Source organism: Motacilla alba, chromosome 2 (genome assembly GCF_015832195.1).
Source record: "Motacilla alba alba isolate MOTALB_02 chromosome 2, Motacilla_alba_V1.0_pri, whole genome shotgun sequence".
In the NCBI taxonomy this organism is placed as follows: domain Eukaryota; kingdom Metazoa; phylum Chordata; class Aves; order Passeriformes; family Motacillidae; genus Motacilla; species Motacilla alba.
In genome coordinates, this window is record NC_052017.1 from 65,188,111 (window position 1) to 65,212,468 (window position 24,358).

General features: G+C 50.9%; 1 protein-coding gene and 1 long non-coding RNA gene across 5 annotated transcripts; both read left to right on the forward strand.

Annotated features, from left to right (window-relative positions):
• The first annotated feature begins 1,562 nt into the window (after positions 1-1,562).
• TFAP2A (transcription factor AP-2 alpha) lies at positions 1,563-22,212 on the forward strand. 4 transcript variants are annotated; one of them, XM_038129445.1, is made up of 8 exons: positions 4,218-4,935; positions 9,782-9,839; positions 9,941-10,216; positions 13,123-13,174; positions 14,852-15,083; positions 15,991-16,109; positions 18,416-18,557; positions 20,121-22,212. In XM_038129445.1, the coding sequence occupies exons 1-8, from the start codon at positions 4,922-4,924 to the stop codon at positions 20,407-20,409; spliced, it is 1,182 nt and encodes a 393-aa protein (XP_037985373.1). In that variant the 5' UTR covers positions 4,218-4,921; the 3' UTR covers positions 20,410-22,212. The 4 variants fall into 4 exon arrangements, with proteins under 4 accessions (XP_037985371.1, XP_037985370.1, XP_037985373.1 ...); XM_038129443.1 differs by lacking the exon at positions 4,218-4,935 and adding an exon at positions 1,563-1,676 and having other exon boundaries at positions 9,782-10,216; XM_038129442.1 differs by having other exon boundaries at positions 4,217-4,935; positions 9,782-10,216; positions 20,121-20,827.
• LOC119698001 lies at positions 7,338-8,115 on the forward strand. The gene is made up of 2 exons (XR_005256021.1): positions 7,338-7,433; positions 7,951-8,115. It is a non-coding gene; the product is annotated as an uncharacterized LOC119698001 (long non-coding RNA).
• Positions 22,213-24,358: the final 2,146 nt, after the last annotated feature.

Consider the following 24,358-nt stretch of genomic DNA (forward strand, 5'->3'; position numbering starts at 1 on the left):
GCCCGGTTAATTGCTGTAATTTGACGCTAACTGTACACCGCGGGCCGGCGCTGGGAGCGGCGGTGCGAAGCGCGCCCCGCACGGCCCATTGACCGCGCCCCGCCCCGCCGACGCGCAGGAGCCGCCGGTCCCCGCCGAGGGTGCCCGGTCTCCGCCGACCCCGGTTGCTGGGCTGGTGGATGAGAAGCGAAGCCCTCCCCCCCCCCCCCCCCACCCCCGCAGGAGCCGACGATTCGACCGCCCGCGGTCCCGGCGTTCCCCCGGGATCCAATGGCTGCGGGTGCCAGCTCTTGCTTCCCTCTTCCCACCTGCCTGGAAAAAGGGCAGGAACTCCCTTCTGTGAGGTCCTTGTATCCAAGCCCTTATGGTGGGGTGAGGGGGTATGATCCCCTTCCTGCTACTGGAGACTGGGGTCAGCCCAGGACCCACCTCACTGGTGGGTGACAATGCACCCCGACATTCAGGAAGCCTCAAACTGTCCCATACCTGGGACGCGATGCCCCATCCACCTGTCTCTGAACTGTGAAAGGGCTTGCTGTGCAACTGCGAAGTGGAAGTTGTTTGCATCCCTCCCCAAAATCCTGTAGCTGGAGCACCGCTTCTCCCCACGCCCCCAGTGCCCTGCCCCTAGAAATGAGGCAGAGTCCGTGCTTCCTCTCTTTTTTGGGGTGTCAAATCAGGGCTGCGCGACGCACTGGCCAGCTTCCAGGGCACTTCGGCACTTGAATCCCCGAGGGGAAAAAAAAAACCAACAAAACGTGGGCGGGGACAAGGGGTACGGACATGGAGCGGCGCAAGGGCCACAGGCTGTCGCAGGCCAGCTTCCCCCGGGGGAACGCAGCGTCCGCCGCTCCTGCGCAGCCCGGCGGGACAGACCCCGGCCAGCCTGGTGCGCCGGCTGCTGCCGCCCACCCCCTCTTTGCCCTCGCACCAGGGGCTGGAAAGACTGTCTGCACTGGGGAGGATGTCTTTGTTTCTCCCTGAACTCCCCAGGCAATTTGCAGTGCTTCTGTCACCCATCTGGGATAGTTCAGCCATCCCGCTGCTTTGCCTTTCTGGGCTACTGATATTGTTGTCATTATTATTTTTATTAATATTATTATTATTATTATTATTACTACTACTACTACGTCCGTGTAGTCCTTGACAACCTGCCCCCGTGATAACCTTCCACCGGGCCCCCGGGGGGAAGGCGAAGCCTGGGGGGCCCGCCCGCCCCCACCCCGGCCGCGGGCGGGCACCCGGGCGGACAGAGCTGCCCCCTGCCCGCGGCTGGGGGAGCACCGGGGCGCTCACCCGGCTGGGGAGAGCCGGGACGCGACACCACGGCGAAGCGGGCGGGGGTCCGGCGGCTGCAGGACGAGCGGGGCACGCTCGGGAGCCTCCCGGGGGGCACAGCGGCCGGTGCCCCGGGAGCGGCGGGGCCGGGCGGGCGCGGTGGGAGCGCGGTGGCGGGGGGCAGCGCGCAGGCAGCGCGGAGGCAGCGCGCAGGCGCGGGCAGGGAGCACCCAGCTCTTTATGGCCAGGTGAGAGAGTCCCGGCTCAGGTAAGGGGAGGATTTACCCACAGGCGTCCCAGGCGAGTGGCTTGCCCTCGCAGTCCATGACCAGCAGGGACCTGGGGACTCGGAGCCCGCAGCCAGGATGTCTATCCTTGCCAAGATGGGGGACTGGCAGGTAAGGTGACCCTCTGCCCTGGGGGGGTTTATTGTTACTTTGGGACGGGAGGCAGGGCTGGAGCGAGAAAGCTGACGGGCCCGGAGGGAGTTGGGGGCGAGCCTGACGCTGGGGTTGGGTGTTATGCGGCCCTCGGTGCTGGAGCTGCCCGCGGCCACTCGTGAGGCCCGACTGCAACAGGTAGAGAGCGGCGGACCGGGGTCGACAGGGGCGAGGGCTGCTCCGCCGCCGCCGCCGCAGCCGCGGGTGGCACGACCCCGGCAGCGTGGGCCGGCCGAGGGCGGCGTGTGCCCGCCCGGCGTCCCTGTGCCCGGGGCTAGCGGCGGCCGGCCCGCCGCGGAGCCCCGGGGCTGCCCACGGGACGCGGCGGGACCCCACGCGGGGCAGGGCCCGCAGCCGCCGCCGTGACCCTGCGCGCATCGGGGACGTGCCGCGGGAGCTGAAACCTCTCTAGGAGCTCCCAGCCCAGCCTGTCCCGTGGAAAAATAGCGCTGCCGGGTCCCACCCGGTAGTAGATGCGCCGGGGGCGCCCGTGGAAAGTACTCCCGCGGGATGAGCCGAAGGGAAAAGTAGAGCCCATCGGCGAAAGAGGCCAGGCGGGGAACACGCGGCCCGCCGGGGCCTTGGCCGGCCCCACGGACCCGAGGGGACCCGCACGCACCACGGGCGAGACTACACGTGTGGAGTTACGGAGGCTCACGAACCGGGAGACTCTTGAAAAACCCTGGAGCACCCTGATGCCCGTCAGCTCGGGCCGGACGACCGCAGTGTGGCAACTAATGAAAGGGAAGATGCGTGTTGCTGTTCAAGCACACGGGATTTTCTTAGAGAAAAGGACTTTTTAAGAATTTATTTTTTCCCCGGGACAGTCCAGTTCCAGATGGGAGCCTAGTTTCTTTTTCTGCTCCCAACTTTGAGAATCTCTCGACAAAGTCTTTCCTTAGACTACCTTAATTTTTTTTGCATTTCTTTAGGGTAGCAGCAAGACGTCTAAAAAAATTTTAAAAAAAAGGGTGAGGAAACAAAATAAGTAAACAAAAGTAATTTAAATTATTTTTACATCGGCTAATATCTTTTTATCAGACCGGTGCGAAAAAGCGATCAAAAGAAGATTTTTCTTTCACTGAAATCAATTATTGCGCAATCGTATTTACGGGTTATCTGCCTTGAAATCTATTCCCGATTTTTCCTCACACCCCGGCCTTCCTTGCTGCTTCTTCCCTGCGCTGCGGGGCCCCCCTCGCCCCGCCTGGCCGGAGGGGCCGGGCCGCGCGGACTCGCCTCCCGCTGCCCCGTGTGCATCTCTCGGGGAAAGCCGCCCCCTCCCCTCGCAGCCCTGCGCTCCACCGGCCCGGGGAGAGAAGGAAAAAGGGTCAGGCCTTTGGCCCACGGGAGTCCCGAGCAGCCGCAGCTGTGAGGCTGTCCCGGGTGGGAGGCTTTCCCGACCGCCCCGGTTCAGACAGGACGGCGCTAAGGGGCGATGGGCCCCTTCGTCAGCCCCATTCCCTCCTCTTTTTCTCATCTCCAGCACCCCCCCGGGGCATTAACTAGGCTTAATCTGCCAGCTCCATTTGAACCTCAATGGGAGTAAAAACAACAATTTACTCTCCTGCCAGTGGTAGACAAAAGCGCTGGTGAAAAAGAGCATCGGGGGTGGGAGTATGGTGGAGGAGGGGGGAAGGGGAAAGAAAAAAAAAAAATCCGTTTAGGGGACATGGATGTTTGTCTGTGTGAAGGAGCAGTCCCGGGAGCCCGGAGGCTTTGCCACCCTTCCCGGCGTGGCGACACGTGGGCCGGGCCCCCGAGGGCCCACTGCGGCTCCCCATCGGAGTGCAGGGGCCATTTGCTCCTAGAGGCAGTAAATTTTCCTCCTGCTTCGAGGGCGGGGGGGAGGGTGGCCCCGGGAGGGTCTTCCAGGCCGACAAGGCAGGTTTTGCCGTCGGCAAAAGGAAGTTTCGGTGAGCAGCAGGGCAGCCAGGTGCACAGGCAGCCATGGGGATGCCCGGCTCCTGGGGACGCCTGGGGACACGGCTAGCGTGGCGAGCTGCGCCAGGCCCGACACGCCAGCCCCGCGGAGAGGGAATGCCTTGCCCTTCGGTGAAGCGAGGGATCACCCAGTGACTGGGAAAAAAAAAAAAAAAGAAAAAAAAAGAAGAAGAAAAACGGGAAAAACGAAGCCTTGCGGTGGATGTATCAAGGCTGGGCACCCGGTGAAATAAAAGAGGAGAAGGGTGGGGAAGCAAGCCCCCCAGGAGGGCAGCCTGAGAGCTCCCTTAGCGGCACATTGTTAAGCAAACGAAGCGCTCCACCTAAGAGAGTACCAAAGTTTTATTGTGGTCATTGTTTTGTCCTTTTGCTCAAGTGCTTGCAAAAGACTTTTTGGCTCCTGCTACAGTCAATTTACCGCTCGCCCACTTCTGTTTGGGAGATAATGTTGAATTTGTTTGGGGTGGTGTGTTTTTTTTTTTTTTTTTTTGAAGACCAATAGCCAACCGAGCCGATTAAAAAAAAAAAAGAAAAGAAAAAAAAAAGTAGTTTGTGAAGCAAAGAAGCTTTTAAAATATCCCCAAAAAAGACCAAATCCAGAGGGCAACAGAAGCCTCCGCAGACAATAACCTCGTTCGAGCAGGACACGAGTCTCGTTTCTCCTCACATTGCTTCCTACAACCTCTGTGGGAAAAAAAAAAAAAAAGGAAAAAAAGTGGGTAGGGGGAGAGATAAATCCCATGGGGTGGCTTCATGGCTAGCCCCAAACTTTCTGCGGATCGGACGGTAGCCTCTTTGATTTCACTGGCCGCTTTCCTCCCCGCTGGCAGGCAGAGGCACGGGGCTAGCAGCGGCCCGCAGGCACACAGGCAGGGCCCACTGCCCCCCCGCGCCGGGGCTCGGCAAGTCGAAGAAAGCTTTTTTTTGTCATTAATTTTTTTTTTTTTTTCCCCCTTGCTCGTGGGTCCCTTCTACCTGTGTCCATCGCTGCAGGTTGTTGTGCTGGCGAGCAATTGGGCTGTTGTTGATATGCTAATGAGGCGATTAGACTGTGGGTAAAGAGCTGGAAAAGGGAAAAGTTTCCACCATTAGAGGGAGATCTCCGAGCGCGGACGGGAGCGCTGCCGAGCCTCCGCCAGCCGCGCTCCCCACGCCGCCCGGCACCGCCACCGTAGGGAGAGGCAAGGCAGGGAGAACCAAATCCTCTCTCTCACGCCAATCCATGAAAATGCTTTGGAAACTGACGGATAATATCAAGTATGAGGAATGTGAGGTAAGCGCTTCCCCCGGGCCCGGGCAGAGCCCCGGCCCCGCAGCTACAAGCGGGAGCCTTCAGCATCCCTCCGTCTCTCAATTTCGTTTAGGAAAACTTCTGCTCCGTCGTCAGGCTTCCTTGCGGTCCTGCAGCCGGAGAGGGGCTGGGGTCCTTCCCCAGGAACTTCGGGGCTTGTGGAAACACGGCTTTGTCGGAAGTGTATGAGGAAAGGCAAACAGGATCCAGAAGCAGCCTGGTCTATAGGTAGATCTTCCGTAGATAAGGCTCTTGTAGGATGCTACACTCATCCATATGGATGGATGGATAGATGGATGGATGGATAGGCGGCTGGCTGAATGAATGGACGGATGAATGAATGAGAGGGCCAAGAGACAAAGGGAAGAGAATTATTCCTGCACTCTAGGTACCCGAGGCATCCAAATAAATTGGCTCAGGACCGACGCTTAAATGCAGCCTTTTCGATATATCTGCGGGTTCATTATACCGAGCTGCACATATTTGCAGGGGTCAACTGCCTAAATGAAATCACGGGTTTTGGGAGCAGTGTTCCCCTAGCCTCCTAATTTTCAGGGCCACATTCCCACGGGTTTGAGACATAGTAATTTAACCGCTTGGGAAAAAATAAATAAAATCCACCTCATTCGGTTTTGGAGCCGTTCAGCACAGATTGTGTGCGTGCATCTCTGTGCCTGTATGTGCATCCATGTTTTTACAAAGAGGCGCGAGTGTCTTATAATCTGACAAAAAGGAGAAGAAGAGGAAAAAGAAGAGCGATGTCCAGGACCCATGCCTAGTCTCAAACCAACGAATACTATTGTCACCCGTTTCGAAAAAGTTGCCTGTGCAGTGGGTTCAAACCGCGCAATAAAAGACTCTACTTTGCAAGTGAACGCTGTTATTTGGTCGTGACCCAAGCGGGAAGATCCCCTCAGCCTCGGCGGAGCCTTGCCGACATGCATCTCTGGGTCGAAGGGGGCACTCTCCCGTCCGACCCTGACGGTGTTTTGGGTGATGCTGTAGTTTAAGAAAGGGACCGAGGACTTGGCAGGCTCAGCGCCGACTAAGTGATTTGGTGATCTAGTCTCTGATCGAGGAGTTTGGGATGGAGCTGTCTCCCGATGCGGGAGCTGAGCTTTAGATCCACTCGTCGGCGGGTGCTTGATTTCTATGAATGAGGCGTCGGGTGTTGGGGTTTGTGGGTTGTGTAATGTTTTTTTAATTATTTTTTTTTTTAGTTGGCTAAGTTGGGTTTTTTTTGGTGTTTTGGATTTTTTTTTTTTTTTGAACCCGCGAAAAAAATACACATGCTCCTCAGCTGCATCTCGGGTGGAAAGCTTGCCTCTGCTCCCTCCCTCCCCTCAGGACCGGTCTTCCAGTTTGCACACGTGCGAGCGTGTGGATTTCATCGCAAATGGCTTTTGTTGCCTTGCGTTAATGGGACTTCGCACCGAGGTGCTACCAAACACGGAGGGACCAGCAGCCGCTCCGCGACCCGGCCGGATTGTGTGCGTACGTGTGGGGTTGGCTCTCCGTGTTTACCTCGGGAGCGTGTGCGAGAACACTTTTAAGAGAGGATGGAAAAGAGGGTGGGTGTAACCCGCGGGAGGTAGAACCTGCCCTAAAATTAAAAAGAAAAGAAGAGAAAAAAAAAAAAGAAAAAAGAAACAAAAAGGAATGAAAGATAAAAAAATAGGAAAAAAGAAGTAAAACGAAGATAAACCCAGAAGAAGGGCATAAAAGCCCGGCCAGCCGCACTCAGAGCCCGGGGCGGCCGGAGCGCCGGGGGGTCGGGGCGGGCGGGCGGAGCGTGGGGCCGGGCGCCGGCGGCGCGGCGGCTGCGGCGGGGCAGCGGCGGCGGCGAGCGGAGCGGTGCCTGTTTTAAGGGAGTTGTTTGGGAGTTGCACAGCCAGTCCGACGGGTTGCGCCGGAGCCCCGGCTTGTCTGGGCCGGGAGAAGCGCTCGCCTTGCCTCTTTTCCCTGCTCCCGCTCCCCCCCGCGTCCCTCCCGCCCTCCTTCCCTCCCCGCCTTGCTGCCTCCTGCCTTTTTCCTCCGTCTCTTCCCGGATCCTCCGAGAGGGGGGCCGCGGGGAGCCCGGCGGATGCTCCTTGGGCTCCCCAGCCCCCCCCGCCCCGGGCGCCCGCTGGTCTCGGCGCTGGGCTCGAACCGGAGGAAGAGGAGGAGGAGGAGGAGGGCTGACACCCAGAGGGGGAGACACCCAAAAAAACTTTCCCAGCCGGTTTCCGGGACGTGGGGCACGGAGGCGAGCCTGCTCGGCGGCGCGGGGCGGCCGCCGCGGGGGCAGCGGCGAGGGGAGCCCCTCGGCGGGGCGCCGTCGAGGCATGGACGGGGCGGCGGCGGCGGGCGGTCCCGCGGAGCCCACCCCGCGCAAAGGCGGCGGCGGTGCGGCCGAGGGCAGCAAGAACCAAGCGGGAAGCGAGCAGCCGCTCTTCTCCCTGGGCTTTGAGGCCGGCTACGCGCAGGAGCCGCAGCCCGAGGTGCGCCCGCGAAGGACTGCGGAGCTGGGGCTATGGGGAGGCGGCAGCCGGGGGGAAGGGAAAGGAAGGGAAGGGAAGGTGAGGAAGGATTGGGGGGGGGTTCCCGCGCCCCCTCCCCTCTCTCCTTCTGCCCGTCTCTCCCACTCCCTCCCCGCCCCCCCCCCTCTTTCTGCACCCCCCCCTTCTGGCTCCCACCCTCTCCCTCTCTCCGGATCTCTTTCTCTTTCACTTTTGCATGCCCTGCAACCTTTTAAAATGTTGCCCCTTTCCTGTGATTCGTCAGACGCAGCAGCATGTGCCCCCTCTCTCTCTCCCGCTCCCTCTCTCTCCCTTTTTGTCTCTCTCTCCCTCTCCCTCTCCCCCATCTCTGATTAGATACACTGATTCTTCATTCAATGGACGTCATTTAGAACAGGCTCTGCCTTGAGTTGCCTTCTCGCTTCACGCTCGATTTCCAGCCATTCTTCCCTTATTAAGTGTTCGTGTAATATTAATAGTCATGAATATCTGCTATTAGGAGTCTCCAGGAAGGCAGCAGATCTGTTATTAGGAGCTCAAGTGAAGCAGCAGCTAAGTCAAAGGAGAAAAAGAAAGAGTCAGAGGAAAAAAAAAGGATTAAGAAACAAACACACACACTCTAAAAAAAAAAAAAAAAAGGGAAAAAAGCGTCAAACAACAACAACAAAAAAAAAACCAAACCAAACCAAAACAAAAAAAAAGCAACCAACTTTGACTCCTCACACCGCGCCAGGATAGAGAGCTCGCCTTGGGAACACCCGATGAAGGGCAGCAGAGATCGGTGCAAGTTCTGATGGATTATCGTGGCGCGCCCGCGGTGCAGGAGCAGCCCCGGCGCCCCGGTCCTGCCGCCCGCGCCTAGCGCCGGGCTCCGGCCGCGCTCCCTCCGCGCCCGCGCCGCGCCCGCACCCGCGGGGCTCCGCCGGGGGCTGCGCGCTTCGCAGGTCCCTTTCCTCTGCCTTTTTGTTATTTTTTCTACCTTGACTTGTAACCCCCGACTCTTCGCAGATGTTAGTGCACAGTTTTTCGGCTATGGTGAGTTGCTTCACGTTTCTCTCTGAGGGGGTTCGGTGCGCGCTGGGTGTTGCTATTGTTGTCGGCGGTGGCAGTGGGGGTTTCGCAGCCAGCTTTCCGGAGAGGGCTTTTTTCCCCTTTTCTTCATTTTTATAAATTCGGTGGTTTACGTTTTGCCCCTTCTCTCTTTATTTTTCTTTTCTTCCCTCCCCCTCCCCCCCCCCCCTTTTTTTTTTTCCTTTGGTCTGCTTCGAGCGAACGGCAAAAGGCTTTGCTTGGACCTTACCGCTTCGATTCCTTAACCTTGCCACCTGCAAGCGTAGTATTTTCGCTTTCTCGTTTCTCTGTTTCGGGACCGTGGTTCTTTCCTTCGAATCCTCCTCCGCGGAGGCCATTCCTCTTGCCCCAGACGTTCATGTGGGCTCATCTGCCCGGTCTCCAGAGCCGGCAGAGCCGTGCCTTAGCGCCCGGGCTCATTTTCGGTGCCGCTCGCCCGTCGGGGCGGCGGCGCTTCCCCCGGCCGCCTGCCGCATTCCTGCGCTTCCCCGGCGGCCGATCCGCCGCTTCCCGCTCCGCTCCCAAACCGCACGCTGGCGAGCCCGGGGTTCGGCCGGGCATCCGGGGTTCGGCTCTCCCCGTAGGTGGGGGACCACGGCAGTGCTTTCTGCCCGAAACATTTCTAAAACTCTAAGGGGGAACTACGGGTTTGTTTGGAGCCTATTTCGGCGTTTTCTGGGAACAAAATGGCAGTGGGCTTGGATTTTCCAGGGTTTTCTTGGGACGCGATCGGTAATGTCAGCGATAGTATTTATCTCGGTTCTGTTAAGGGCCAGAGGAAAGACTTTTGGTTGTGGCAGAATTATTATTTCAATAATGCTCGCTTGTGAATTATTCTTTTTATTTGTGGGAAATACCTGCTCCTGAAATGCCGGGGCACGATGTGTTGTGAATCCACGCTGTATCGCCGCAATGTTTGATTAATTATTATAAGCTGTCCTGTTGTAATTATTGCTATTATTGCTGTTATCATTATCGCCGTTATTACTGGTTTTATAAAAAGCGAGACTGCCTCTTAATTATTTGGGAAGGGAAATCAGAGGCAGAGAGATCTCCAGATCTGCTTTTTTTCCGCCTCAGAGCCGATGATTTGCCCCTCATTGCCCTATAGATGAAATTTTCAAGGCGATTTTGAGGAAAATCAGTTTGATATTATCTTTGTTTTTCTTTTCTCCTTTCCCCTCCCCCTCCTCCCCCTCCTCTGCACCCTCCACCCCCCAACCCTCCCCCCCCCTCCCCGCTCCCGCTCCCCATCTCAGGAGCGCCACGACAGTACCAGCAACGGGACAGCCCGGTTACCCCAGTTGGGGACCGTGGGTCAGTCTCCCTACACCAGCGCCCCACCGCTCTCCCACACCCCCAACGCCGACTTCCAGCCCCCTTACTTCCCCCCCCCTTACCAGCCCATCTACCCCCAGTCTCAGGACCCCTACTCCCACGTGAACGACCCGTACAGCCTCAACCCCCTCCATGCCCAGCCACAGCCCCAGCACCCAGGATGGCCGGGACAGAGGCAGAGCCAGGAGACGGGGCTGCTCCACACGCACCGGGGTTTGCCCCACCAGCTCTCGGGGCTCGACCCGCGCAGGGACTACCGGCGGCACGACGACCTGCTGCACGCCCCGCACGGGCTGGGCTCGGGGCTGGCCGACCTGCCCCTCCACTCCATCCCCCACGCCATCGAGGACGTGCCGGTAAGCCAAGGGGTCGCCTCGGAGCCCACTCGTCCCTCTTACCGCGGGAGCTCACCGTCGGGGGGAGAGGGAGGGAGCGAGGGGAACCCCACGCCCCCCCCCCCCCCCCAAAAAAAAAAAGGAGGAAGGGAAGAAGAGAACTGCCCCCCGTCCCCCAGGGAACAGTGAAACCCCCACCTAGAACAAAAGGTTCTCGCAGCACGTCCCTGAGCGATGTCTCCCCGCTAACTTGCCCACTAAAATATAAATAAATCAAATTACTGTCATCGTTAACAATATCTTTCCTTCTCAATGACAATAAGCTGTTACGATTGGAAGAATATATAATTTCACCACAGGGCCGTGCATTTGGGGATTTCTTACTGCCTTGGGAAAGACACGAGTCTGAAATGCCTGTGAGGACATTTAACGAGATCTCACAAATGTAAATGGGGGGTGTGGGAGAAGGGGGTGAAAGTGGCCTAAGAAGGAAAAATTGGTTTCCCATGATTACAGGATTGGCATATGGAATGACCACATCCAAAGTTATAAGAGAGTATGGGCAGATCCTCTTCTCTAAAGGAATTAATTGACAAATCAGGGAAGAGGGATACTAAAATGCTGCCGCCTTCTTTTAGTAGCGGTGCAAAGGGATGACCTCATAAATCATTACCTATAGGTTATCGAATTTGAGTCAGACCTGCTACACCCTATATTAAATCAAATGTTGGGAGCCTATTGGAGGATGCATTATTTGGGGGACCTAATTCTATTATCGATGAGTGCAGACTTTAAAAATGATTTCTAATTAAGCATGGCATTAGTGCACAGGCTACTTACAAAGCAAGCCAGGGCTATTGTTCAGTTAGGAAAGTGGCCTTATGCAACATGATAGGTCGTGATCAAAGTTCATCTTTCTGGGTTTCTCCCTGAAAATGGAATTAGAACATGGCAATAAATTTATTAAAGCCCACAGAGCTCATGCTGAGGGACTGAAGCTGCTCGACTTGCAGGAGGAAAGAGGAGGAGGGAGCTGTGGTATCTGGATGTGATTTTTGCCGAAATGCCATCCCAAATTACAGCATCAAATATTACAACAATATATTTGCTGACAGTTTAATGAGTACAGTTTCGTGTTGCAAGGATAATGTTCAGATGAACTTACCTATTTTTGGGGGTCATTTTGAAATCTTTTGTAAATTATACTCAGAGAAAATAGTGAATTTATTACAGCCCTCATCTGGCTAAATTAGCCACAGAAAATTGCTGGTTGTGTTTAGCAGTTTTGCAATAAACGCATACGTTTTCCAAAGTGGAGGATTTAGTAAGCAATTTGGATCTGTTAAAAGCAGGTCGACTCTTTAAACTTGATATAAAATAACACGGAGGCAATCGTATGAATAAACTAATTTGTTGACTGCAATCCCCTGATTGCTGTAGGAAAACATGACCTAAAATGTTCTCTTGAATTCTCCCTCTCGTCAGTTGTGCTCCATGGCAGTGGGCTGATTCAGGAAGCCTCCTCTTCAGATCTATGAATTAATAGCATTGCTATACTTCGTGAAAACCAAATGCCATCTGGTTTAAATCCTTGAGCCAATCTAGCCATTTTTTTTCTCTGTAAGGCTGAATCAGCTGGCTTCATGAAGGAGAGTATAAAATAAGAGGGTGTATCTTTTAGGTGTATTTTATCTGGTTAAAAAAAAAAAAATCTGTTACAGAAATCTGAGTTGGGAGGATAATTTTGGAATTTTTCCGTGGCTGCAACAGTTAACCTTTAATAAAAACGACTGCTAATATTTAAGAAAGTCAAGTAGACGGTGAAAATTATTTAATCATAAATATCTCTGTGGGATTTTAAACTTAACAGTCCTCCCTGTACGGAATATGTGTAGAAATAACACAAATAAAAGTATTATGCCACACTACATTTACTTTATGGGTTTAGGGTGCATGCATAAAGGGATCATATTTCCCCATATAGTTAAAACACAAGAACTGCAGCAGTAGTCATTTCTGAACATTTCTCAATTTAATTATACTTAAATCCAGAAGCACTTTAGGCAAGTTACAAATGAGAGCATTGAGTATAATAAAACCTGTAATAAAGCAACTTAGTACCATCCACCCGGAATCATTGAGATCAGGCACAATTAACAGGAGCATAAATCCAAGACAGAATGGAAAATGTTAGAATCAGTATTATTGTTGGACAAAGACTAGAGAAGGAAGTAATAGTTTTTTAAATGGTAATGCCTGGGTTTTGTAACGATTGCGAAATCTTCTATCTCAGCAGCACTGGTGTTAATTTGTAAACACAGCCAGACATTATATTGCCTGTCAGTTTTTGGAATTAGAAAACATGATTTCATTTGACTTTCTAATCACGTCGTGACTCCGCCGCGCGAACCCCAGCTGTAGCCGCGGCCGCGGAACCTGCGAGGGGACAATAGTGGGGAGCCCGGGGCCGCGCGGGGTGCGTGGGCCCCCCCGGCCCCGCGCCGCTCCGCGCTCCTTTGTGCTTTCCCTCCCGCGGGCGCGGGAGAGGGAGCGGCGGGGAAGGGTTGGGCCGGGCCGGGGCTGCTTCCCGGGGAGGAGGGAAGGGACGGGAGAAGGGAGCCCTCAGAAGCTTAAGGCCGCTCGGGCCCCGGGGGTGTGAGTGATTTATTATATTTTTCTTGGGGATCGGGGGACGAGCTGGGAGGCATGTAGGATTCCTCTCGATAAGGGAAACCTCCCCCAAATCTCCTTCCTCCCTTCTCACCCCCTCCACCCCTTTCCGTGCAGGATCTGTTGTTTCCCTCCCCTCACCATGCCCAGGAATGGGGGGGAGCACAAAACTTCTCCTTCACCCCATCCCACCTCGGCCCTCCCTGCCTTTTGTTGTGGTTGTGCACTGACATCCCTCCCTGTTCCTTTTGTTGCAGCACGTAGAAGACCCCGGTATTAACATCCCAGATCAAACTGTAATTAAGAAAGGTAAGCTGTTTCCTTGCGCATACCAAACATGTCGTCACAGGCTGGGGACTGCTCGCTGGGAGGACTCACCCGGCCTCCCCCCTCTCCCCTCCAGCCCCCCGGCCCCGGGCTCCTTCCTCTGGCATGTACTGTTGGCCGAGAAAGGTTGGAAGCAAAGAAAAACGGGCGATGTGGGTTGAAATCCGCCCTCTTAAATGGCCACGTTTGCCGGGTATTTTAATTATTATTGTCGTTAACGAGGAAAAATGTTAGCAGATGATCTAGAAAATCCGAGCCGGTCTTTTAGTGCATTAGCGAACAATTGGGTTTCATGGTTTGCCCCATGCAAACTATGGCTGAGCGGAGGGCTTGAATCGTTGTTGGTAAACTGGAGCTGTGAATGTGAAATCGTTGTTCCCCCTCCTTCGGGTTTTCTGATTTAAATCCCGCCGGTGATGAGGTGGACTGATGGAGAACAAGGGGCGAGTTTCTGGAAACTGATGTCTGTCGGTGGTTATGGTTAGGGTGGTTTGGTTTTCGTTGGCTTTGTGCGCTTGCTTCACTTGGAATTGAATTGAATTGCTTGGAAGCTGGTACCCAAATCGTGCTAAATATTTATTGCAGATTTTCACTCGATTTTCATTTCCCGTCGTTCTTTGGACAACGGAAGGACTGGGAAAGGTGGCACAGGGCATTTTGCAAAGCAGGTTCTTGTTGGAAAGTGATGGGTTTTGTGTTTGGATGCTGTGTAGTGAGAATGCTGTTGGAGTAAAACTGGCAGGGTGGAAGGCACAGCTAGCTCCTGCCTGCTCTGAGGGGTGCTACGGCTGCGTGGCCACCTGGAATTTGGGCACCCAGGCCACCACAGGAGAGAGGTGCTGAGTAGAGGCACTCTCCTCTCTAACCCTAATTGCTGTACAGCCAGCGAACCTGAAGTTTCATACCCCCCCCACCCCCCGCCTGTAAAGCCTTTGTCACGTCAAATTAGATGTGCAAGGGATAAATCTTAAGAGATGCTCTTTCCAAGTCGACATGATAATTGGCTCTTTTATTAGTAATCTCAAGAGTTCGTTTAACTCCTGTTGTATCTATTAGCCTTCCCAGAGCTATTAATGTCACAAGTGATCTATCCAAAACGGAGAGAGCCCCCCGCTTGGTTGGACTGTGCCCGCCGAGCGGAGCGGGCTGAGGCAGAGGAGAAGGGGAAGGCGGCCGGGACCCGAGGCACCGAACGGCGGCACGGCCCGGCACCTCCCCGCCGGCCGCCGCCGGGCAGGGACCAAGCTATATTTTGGGCTGCCGGTCCTCCGCCGCGTTACGGGTTTTCTACGTCTAAATTAGTGCGCTGGCGGGGCCCCGGGCTTGTCCCACATCCTGCCGGCCGCGCCGCTGCCCGGGCACTGCCCGCCCGGCGCGGCGGTACCGCCGTGCGGCACCCGGCGGCCTCGGCGCCCGACACGGGCTGCGGGGGCCGCTGCGGGGTCTTTTCAATTTCCCCGCTGCGGGTCGAGGGATGTCCGGCTCTCTCCCTGCGCCTCCCGACGAGGAAGGGGAGGGGTGCCCCCGCTGCGTCCCCGCTGCCCCGCAGGCGGTGCGGAGCCGGGGCTGGCCGCAGAGAGCGGCTCGGGTGCTTCCCCCTCCCTCCCCGGCTCCCCGCCCGCTCCTCACCCTCACCTCCCTGCTCCTCCCTCCCTGCAGGCCCCGTGTCCCTCTCCAAGTCTAACAACAACGCCGTCTCCTCCATCCCCATCAACAAGGACGCGCTCTTCGGCGGGGTGGTGAACCCCAACGAGGTCTTCTGCTCGGTGCCGGGCCGCCTCTCGCTGCTCAGCTCCACCTCCAAGTACAAGGTCACGGTGGCGGAAGTGCAGAGACGCCTGTCGCCGCCCGAGTGCCTCAACGCCTCCCTGCTGGGCGGAGTGCTCCGGAGGTGAGGGGCGGGGGGACGCGGGAGGCGGGATGCCGGGCCGTGCCGTGCGGGAGGCAGGCAGGCAGGGAGGGAGGGATGGATGGAGGCAGGGAAGGAGGAGGACGGGCGCCCACGCGGGGCGGCGGCGCGGGGGGAGTGCGGCGGCCGCCGCTAGGGGGCGGGGCGCGCGCGGCTGGCCGGGCAGCGCGGCCGGGCGGCGGGAGGGGGCCCGGGCGCTGTCGCCATGGCAACGGGCGGCCTTGCGCGGCCCCCGGAGCCCCGCCGGGGGGGACCCTGCGTGTCCCTGTCCCTCTCGTGGCCATGAACACCCCCCCACGAGCACACACACAGCCCCCCAGGACCGGCTTAGTGGCGGGCACCCTGCCATGGGCTCCCACCCCGTGGTGGCCTCACCCAGGCAATTAGGCAGTGCCTGGGCAGGGAATAGCATCCAGGATTAATTAAGGCAGCTCCCATCTCCGTAGCCCCGCTTAGCCCAGCTCTGCTGCGACGCCACAGATGGGCCGTGTAGAGTTTGGTGTGAGGGCAGTGATGCTCTGGGGCTGCTGGCCCTGCAAATCGGCCCCTTCCCTTCACGCCTGGAGAGAAGCTGCCCCCGTGTCCATGGCATCTTGGGAGCTCAGGGAGACACCTCAGAGCTCCGCATCAGCTCTGGGGCTGATCTAGACCTTAGCGAGGGCCGCTGTTCTCGAGGTGTGATCCAAAGCACCATCCCTATATGTGGGATTCAGCTTTCAGCAACAGTTGGTCTTGAACCTCTCACAGCCATGTGTCCCATCCCTTGTGCCTAAGCCTTTTATTCCCTTCCTTGGAAAAGGATGTGTTGGGGGCATGTGTGGGCGGGAGCCAAAGTAGGAGCAGGTGTTGCCCCAAGCCCCATTTCTCAATGCCTTTCTGTGTGGAGCAGGGCAAAGTCTAAAAACGGAGGGAGATCTCTGAGGGAGAAACTGGACAAAATAGGACTAAACCTGCCAGCCGGGAGGCGTAAAGCTGCTAACGTTACCTTGCTCACATCGCTCGTGGAGGGTAAGTGACTCAAAGAGCTGGGAGGGCTTGTTTGGAAAATGTGCCTGTTGCTTTTGCCAAATGGGAGAAGACTCGCTGTTGGGTCCTTTGGGTTTTCTTTCTCCTTTCCCAGAGTTGGTGCTGCTCATTGGCATTTGGAAGGGCGTTATTTTCTGTGTCTTAAAAAAAGATCAGGTTAATTGTGTGCCTTTGCTTTTTGGTATAACCTGAAACGGGTTTGTGCGAGTCCTGCAGACTCAGCAAAGCTGAGTTCTATTATTTATTTGCTTTTAAGTTTCCGAGCTAGATGTTTTCAGGGCCCCATCTTGCTTGCTCATTCAAATGAGTAATCCCTCTGTGGAATAAGCAGATCTCATTGGGAGCAGCATGGGAAGGATCCCTGTGAAGGGGGATTGTGGGCTTATGAGCCCCATAAGAGACCCATGAGTATCGAGTTGAAAGTTAGGGGCAGCAGAGCCTCTAATACTTCACTGCTGTTCTTCTGCCACAGGTGGATAACCAAGCAATTTTAAATGTCAGAAGCTGCAGCTACTTTAAGTTTGTTCTCCCTCCCAGCCTGCAGTCACATAACAGTAAATCATTTAACTTTTCTGACATCTGCATTTGAGAAATGCGTGACCATTACTTCCTGAATTAATTTGGGAATCCTTGACCTCAGCCATGAATTAACGGTGTCCTGAAAGCCTCAAAGTTGCACCACTGCCAGCCCCCACTCCCTTTTGGTTCTCATTTTCAGAACACATGTTCCCTTGGCTATATCATTCTCCTCTGCTTTGGCTGGAAAAGGTGCAACTTGCTTTAATGCCTTGGGATGTGCTATGCTGTCTGTACGGGGAGGTGGGAAGCTCAAGAGTTAGCAGCCGTTTAGTTTTGAAGCAGTGGCTGTGTCACACTGGCTAACGCAAAGTATGTCTGAGGCCTGCAGATAGACCCCTCTCCTTTCCCCTTACTTATGAGTTTGGCTGCATTTTAGACTGGTTCAGTTTGTAAAGTGCTTTTAAACTCAGCCTGAGCTATCCAGGTTCAGCTTAAGTTTGGTTGTGCAGGCAGGAATTTGTTTTGTTGTCGCTTCGCGTTCTGCAAGAGTTCAAAGAGATGGGGAAAGAAGCGCTGTGCGATGATGCCAGGCGTCATTTTTTTAAACATCAGGATTAGTGAACAAACTATATTTATACTGCGTGAAAATTACCGCGTCTTCATGTTTCTGAAAAGGCTTTGCAATTGCATTGACATGCTGTGGGAAAAAAATCACGAGGGGAGAACTTGTAAAAAAAGTCTAGATTTGGTAGATGCTTAACATTATTTGTGATGTTAATGAATATGGAGAAGGCTTTATGGTAATCCATTGTTCTGTTTGGCTTTCACTTACAATGGCTTTGAAAAGAATGATTTTTAAAAAACACAATACCAGAGGCTTGATCTTCAGATAACTTAGTGATGGTGGCTAATTTTGGGGAGATGATAGTATAAACATTGCTGAGGCTTCGAGTCCCATAGCGATGAGGCAGTTTCTAGAGTACTGTTATTGTTTATGATCCGCTCCATTTTATGGAAACAAGCTCACTGGACTGAGGCTTTGAAGCTCTAATTGGCGCATGCGTTCTTCCGGAGCTAGAGCTAATGGCAGGAAGCCCTGCAGTAAAAACCAACTGGTTCAGGAAATTAAAACCAAAGATTTGAAAATCAACAAAACAGACAGACTCGGTGGAATGACCCTAAAATTCTCATGGTTAATCGTTTGGGGGTGAACATATAATTATATGCGATCAAGTTAAATTTTAAACACTTAGCTGTTTAATGCATTTTATTTAGAAGAGCTCTAGGAGTAATTATGATCAATATTAATCATTGATGCATTGCAAAAGAATATAGAAATGTGGCTGAGGCAAACACATTTTCAGAGTAAATAGCTGTGAATAAAATGTACATAAATGGCTCTCTATAGGTATGGAGATGTAAATCAAAGCACACATTCTAGGTGGATGGAGCCTGTCTGTCTAAAAGTATCTCTTAGTCAATGTGAACTTTTAAAAATTCTTATGTGAGATTTTACTCGTAACAGCTGTTATGAAAATACGCATTTGCATTACCTTCAACTGAAGCAACGAAAACTGCAAGATAAGATGTAATTAACATTTCTTGCCCTAACTTTTTCAAAGAGAAAATGTCGAAGCTTATGAGAAGGAAACCTCAAGTAGAATGTAGTGGGGTTTTTTTGTGTTTTTTTGAAATTGATTTTTGCCTCTGTTTGATGTGTACTGATGAGCTGTGTTTCTTTCCATCCCCACCCGTGCCTCCCTATTCAGGAGAAGCAGTACATCTAGCTAGAGATTTTGGGTACGTTTGTGAGACAGAATTTCCTGCCAAAGCAGTAGCTGAATTTCTCAACCGACAACATTCCGATCCAAACGAGCAAGTCACAAGAAAAAACATGCTTCTAGCTACAAAGTAAGACATTTAACTTTCCGGCATGTTGCTTAGAAGTAAGGGAGGGGGACAAACTCGAGTTTGGGGCTTTCATTTGTGAAGATATTTGTTTGCTGCATAACCAGTGGCTGATGTCTTTGTAGGTTGTGAAGGGTGTATATTGGCCCTCCTGGTGTAGGAGAGCTCTACAGACCAGCTTGGTTTCCTCCTCTGTTTGCGCAGATTACCTTGAGTGCGAGTTGTGCAAATTGAGAGTGGATGTTTAGTTACAGAAAAAGCAGTAATTCTTCAAAGCAAAACATCTTCTGGGCCTATTCACTTAGCTTATCAATTTAAGTAGAAGGGGAAGTCTTCCCATTGACAGTAAAATAAAACTGGCACATTAAACCGATTTCAGTTCATTAAAATCGGGAATGGTTCTTCCTGCCTAAGCAGCTCTGTTACTTAGCTAATACAGGATATTAAAAATATATTTTAAATGACAATCTGTATGCAGTTAAAATGCTAACAGAGTTTATCATTGGTGGGGCTGCCTAGACTTCCAGGTGGTGTGTGAAAAGAAAATTATTGTTTTGGTATGTTTGCTGGAAATTAAAAGGGTTGTTTAGTAGCCCTTAATTACTAACGGAGGTGTCACCAAAGGGCACAGTGCCAGAGGACACAAGCAGGAGATGGGAGCTGCTTTATGGCTGGAAGACATTAACGTGGGTTTTAGAATACAAACTGTTTCAACACGCCTCTGAGCTCTCTTGCTGTAAGGTGTGTTATTTCTCCAACCATTTCTGCAGTGAGTGGGTGATATAACCTATCTTCTGCACCATGCCCTCGTATCCTCCCTTCTCACCTCCCTGGAAGGAAATTTCCAGGCACTGGTTAGCGTCAGCCTTCCCCTCTGTGGAAAGGTCCCTTTAGATTTGGAGATAGAGATTTACATATTTAAATGTTTCAGAATACCCTAATTTAAATCCTCAGTTGCTTGCTCTGCCCTCACTCATTCTTCCTGACACACAGGTGTGTGTTTTGCCTTGTGAAGGAAGAGGCCCATATCTCTCTCTGGCTCCCCCCAAAAAAGGAATCTTCTAAGATATGGATAAATCCCTTAGCTTACCTTTGGATATCATGGCCTGTCTATTAAGTCTGCTCAGGAACTTTAAACTGTGTCTGTGCTCCAAGCCCCAGCTGGTCAGGGATGAGTGTTTGTGAAGAGTGTTGGGGGCTGGGATACAGAGAGCAGTGGGGCAAGAGGCATGTGTCTCCATGTTCCTGTTGCCTGCCAGTGTGTTGGATGGGGCTGGGGTGTGATGTGTGGTGTGGTGTGCTGTTGTGCGTGCATGCAAGGTGAGGGGAAGAGGTTTGTGCATGCAGGGGAAGTGTGAGAATTGGGGAAGGATGCATAGAGAGGAGAGGGAGAAAGGAGAGTGTGTGTGCTCAGAAGCAGGAGCTCCTTGACCCAGGGGTTTCTGCAATCTAGCAGGGAGAATGTATGGGCTTTGCTGCCGCCAGTGATGGTTCATTTCTCTCCCTCTCTCTTCCCTTCCCTCCCTCCCTCCCTCCCTCTGTCTCTCTGCTCCATTTGTACTACAGACAGATCTGTAAAGAGTTCACCGACCTGCTGGCTCAGGACCGATCTCCCCTGGGGAACTCGCGGCCCAACCCCATTTTGGAGCCGGGCATCCAGAGCTGCCTGACCCACTTCAACCTCATCTCGCACGGCTTTGGGAGCCCGGCGGTGTGTGCTGCCGTCACCGCCCTGCAGAACTATCTCACCGAGGCACTCAAGGCCATGGACAAAATGTACCTCAGCAACAACCCCAACAGCCACACAGACAACAGCACCAAAAGCGGCGACAAAGAGGAGAAGCACCGAAAGTGAGGATTCCCCCCCACACGCTCCTCTCCCTTCCCCCTCATAGGCCATCGATCCATTCATCTCCCTCCTCCCTCTCCCCAGCACCCAGCACCCCAGGCTACAGCAACAGAATGAGCGTCCTTCTGCCAGTCCTGTTCTCTGACTCTGCAGGACTGCTCTGCCCTCTCTCTTCATGCCCCTTCCCAGCATCCACATTTCCATTTGCCTCCTGCTTAAATTCCCCCCTCTTCCCACTGCCACCATCGTTTTACCCCAGTTTGGAGCCTAAGAGAACAGAACAGGGGGACGGAGCCAGCAAAGAAAAAAAGTTCTGTCTTGAGTTTGTGAACTTTTTTTTAAATAAAACAAAAGGAGAAAAAAAAAACAACAAAAAAATAAAACAAAAAAGAAAAGGACTTTTTTTCTAAAAATATATTAAAAATAATAAAAAAAAACCAAACAAAAAGAAATAAATAATACTTAAAAATTCTATGAACTTCTCCGGACTGAATCACCACCTTCCCTTACATAAACTTCAGTTAAGATTGTAGCCATACTAAAAATGAAAAAAAAGTGACAAAGTACAACAGCAACAGCAGACAGACAAAAGGCAAAGAGGACTGATGACATTTTATCAGTATTGTGAATAAACTTGAACACAAAACACAAGCGGTTCCATGTCATATCTTCAGTTGTAGAACTTTTTCCTGTCCAAGGTAAAGCGACCAACTTGAACTTTCTATTGCAACACGATTCACGGTTATTATATAAGGGAATCAGTGTTCATGTATGTATATATTTATTTATGTGTAATTTAATGGGAATTGTAAATATGGTGAGTCTGTTTTAAGCCTTTTTTTATTTATCTGGTGATCTCGTTTACCTCTTGTTTAGTGGGTTTTAAATCTTCCCCTATTAGTTCATCATGTGGTTCATGGTACTTATTTAGATATCAGAGGTTTTTTGGGGGTTTTTCTCTGGGATTCATCATTTTTAGCCCTATTGTAGCATGCTAAAAGCGACAATGAAGCAGCTGAACAAATAAAAAACCATTAATTTTTATATATAATTAGTATGACATTTAGTTTCTCATTGAAGATAAAATAAAGTGATGTTGGACCCTGGCAAGGTTTTTAAACATGTTAGTGGTTTTACAACCCTTATGTGTTGTGGAAAATGAAAAAAAGTTATTTTCATCCACTGTCCTTCTCCCGAAAGCACCAACAGAGCAATAAATTAATATTGTCTTTTAAAACAAGATTTAGCTTTACTTTCCTTTTTTTCCCCCTCTTTTTTTTTCTCCCTTTCTTTTGTTTTTATTTTTCTCTTTTTTTTTTTTCTTTTTTTTCCCAAAGAACTTCAAACATTCGGGACCACCTGGTATCCTGTATTTCCACTGGCCATATTGGAAGCAGTTATAGTTGTGTTGTATTGAGTTGTGCCGGCAGTAGTTTCCATGCCTATCAATGTATCATAGTCCTTTGTTGCCCAGATAAATAAATATTTGATACGCTTTATGTCGATTTTTTTATTCAGTAGCTGTCTTTACCCAGGCGTATTTTTGTTCTTGGCAGTATTTTTTATTCAGTATGGTTACAGTAATTGAGTTTAACTCTCCCTTGACAATTGCTCCTTGCAATAAGCAGCTGAACCCATTGTTTCCCTCAAGTATAATAAAAACTTACTTTCAACTTGGAGTTCAGAGCAGGGTATCATTTAGATATTCCACTGAGTCTGTATTCAGACAAATGACACAATAAAGCACAATGTATTCTTTTGGATAAAAAATTGTCTGTACTACTAACAAAAATGACACACTATCTTTTCTTTAACCAAAACATAATTTTATTTAAAAAAATAAAAGTTTTATTTTATTTATGTTGACCTCTAGGTTTTTATTTATATTTATATATAGCATACAGAATTATAAGCCTATAAAATTTTGTACATGTAGTTGTCCTAACGGAGAGCAGAGATTAAAAAACACATCTCAAGAAGGACATTTTAAAAAGAATCATTACTGAGAAAATAGTGAAAATTATTGCTAAGAAAAAAAAATTATACTGATAAATCAGAGCTGGGTGCTCCCTCCCCCTCAAGAAAAAAGAAAAGCTCCACAGTTGATGCCAACAAAATCATCTCACGGTTGTGAACTTTAGCGAAATCTTGCAGGAGACAGATTATTTCTGATTGATGGTTCGTGTTTTAGTGGAATGCACAGACTGACATTTTGAGATGGCTGTGTCAGTTTGTGAGGGACTGAAATTTTTATCTTGAGTTTCTTCTTGTGGAAACCAGTTGCAAAACAGGGAAGTTCACTTTAAAAAAATGGAGTGTATGTCTTGAAGATGGTCTAAAAAACGTGTGAGAATTCAGATTTTGAATCTATTTTCTTTGGCCTGGGGGGTAGGTAAAGTCAGGATCAGGCTGGATTATGTTATATCGTAGGAAGGGAGACGTAATGGAGTTTAGGATGTAAAGGCATTTTAAAGAGAGGGTCTCCTTTAAGTGTTGACGGTATTCTAGTAGTGGAGGCTGATTTTTTTCTTTCCTTCCCTCCCTGACACTCTCTCTCTCTCTCTCTATCTCTTTTTTCTCCTTTTCACTCAGGCAGAAATTGAGGAGGTTAGGAGGGAGGTGTTTACAATAAAGCTGCACAGAGAATTAACATTTACTCATATATTTTGACGTTTGGTAGAGCTGGTGAAGCAAAGCATTAGATAAAGCCCAAGATGTTTCATTTTGCTTTGGTAATCTACTTATGGAAGGCAGTGTAAAATCAATCTTGCCAAGCAGAAAGAGAGTTGGTGGAGTCTAAATTCTATTTTCGTGAGCCAGCTAGTTTATAAAAATGGTGAATATTTTTTTTCTGTAAATTGAAAGTGGATCTTTTGAATGCAAAGCTGCAATTGTTTTAAAAACAGATATTTATTATTTCCAAGAGAGACTGGTTAACCGTAAAGTAGATGTAACAAAATAATGAGGTGAATGAACCCTAACTGTACATATTCTTGACATAAATGAAATGCACAGTACTGTAGCAGGTGAAGTGAAGCATTGTCTATCAGGGCTGTTTTTCTTGGCTGCATCTCAGATTGTGTGTGGGATCCTAACCTCAGGCACAATAGCATTCATAAACAGCAATACATTGCTGCTCTTTCTACAGCAACACATAAATACTCATTTTTAAACGAAAACAATCTTATTAAATACCATTCATTCATATCTGGATTTACAGATGCTTGTTACTTTTTGAAACCTGTACCCAATATAATCGTTTTATACTGGTCAATGTATAAAGCAGTCTTATGCTAGAACATTATAAGGTCACAATAAATAATGTTTTAAACATATAATTAGCTACTTCATGGTAGGAGAGCACATATTAGGTATTCTGCTGCTGGATTAACAAACCACCAAAAAACAGAAATGAAATGACCTTGCATAGATTTCTTTATTACTATTATATCTAAGGAAGGATTTTACAGGCGATAATGGAAATCAGACTAGGTTCGGTTCAGCCTCTTCTGCTGTGACCGGTGTGCAGTTACTAAAACGTGCTAATTACTTCAGCATTCTTTGGATGCATTTTAATGTTGTGATCAAGGTGCAGCAGTGAAATTCTAGGTCATGCGTTTATACACTAAACAAAAATCTGCTGTTATTTTCCCCCCCGCCCCAGATCAGTTGAAGCGGGGGTGAGTGGTGGCTGAATGTTAGAGCGTTGCTGCCATGCTGAGCTAATTCCTACATGCGAACCAAAATATAGCTTGGTGCTCTTTCACCGTGAACAAGGACAGCCCTCCTCTTTGTACCGTATTTTACCCCACCCTCCAAAAATCAAATATTAATATAATTTGAGATTTAACTGGTGGAACAGCCATCAGGACAGCAATGCCCCGCAGCTGAAATAATATTTAAAATAGAAGAGATTTGACATTTGAGAAGTCAGTGGCTTGAAATACCCAGTTGT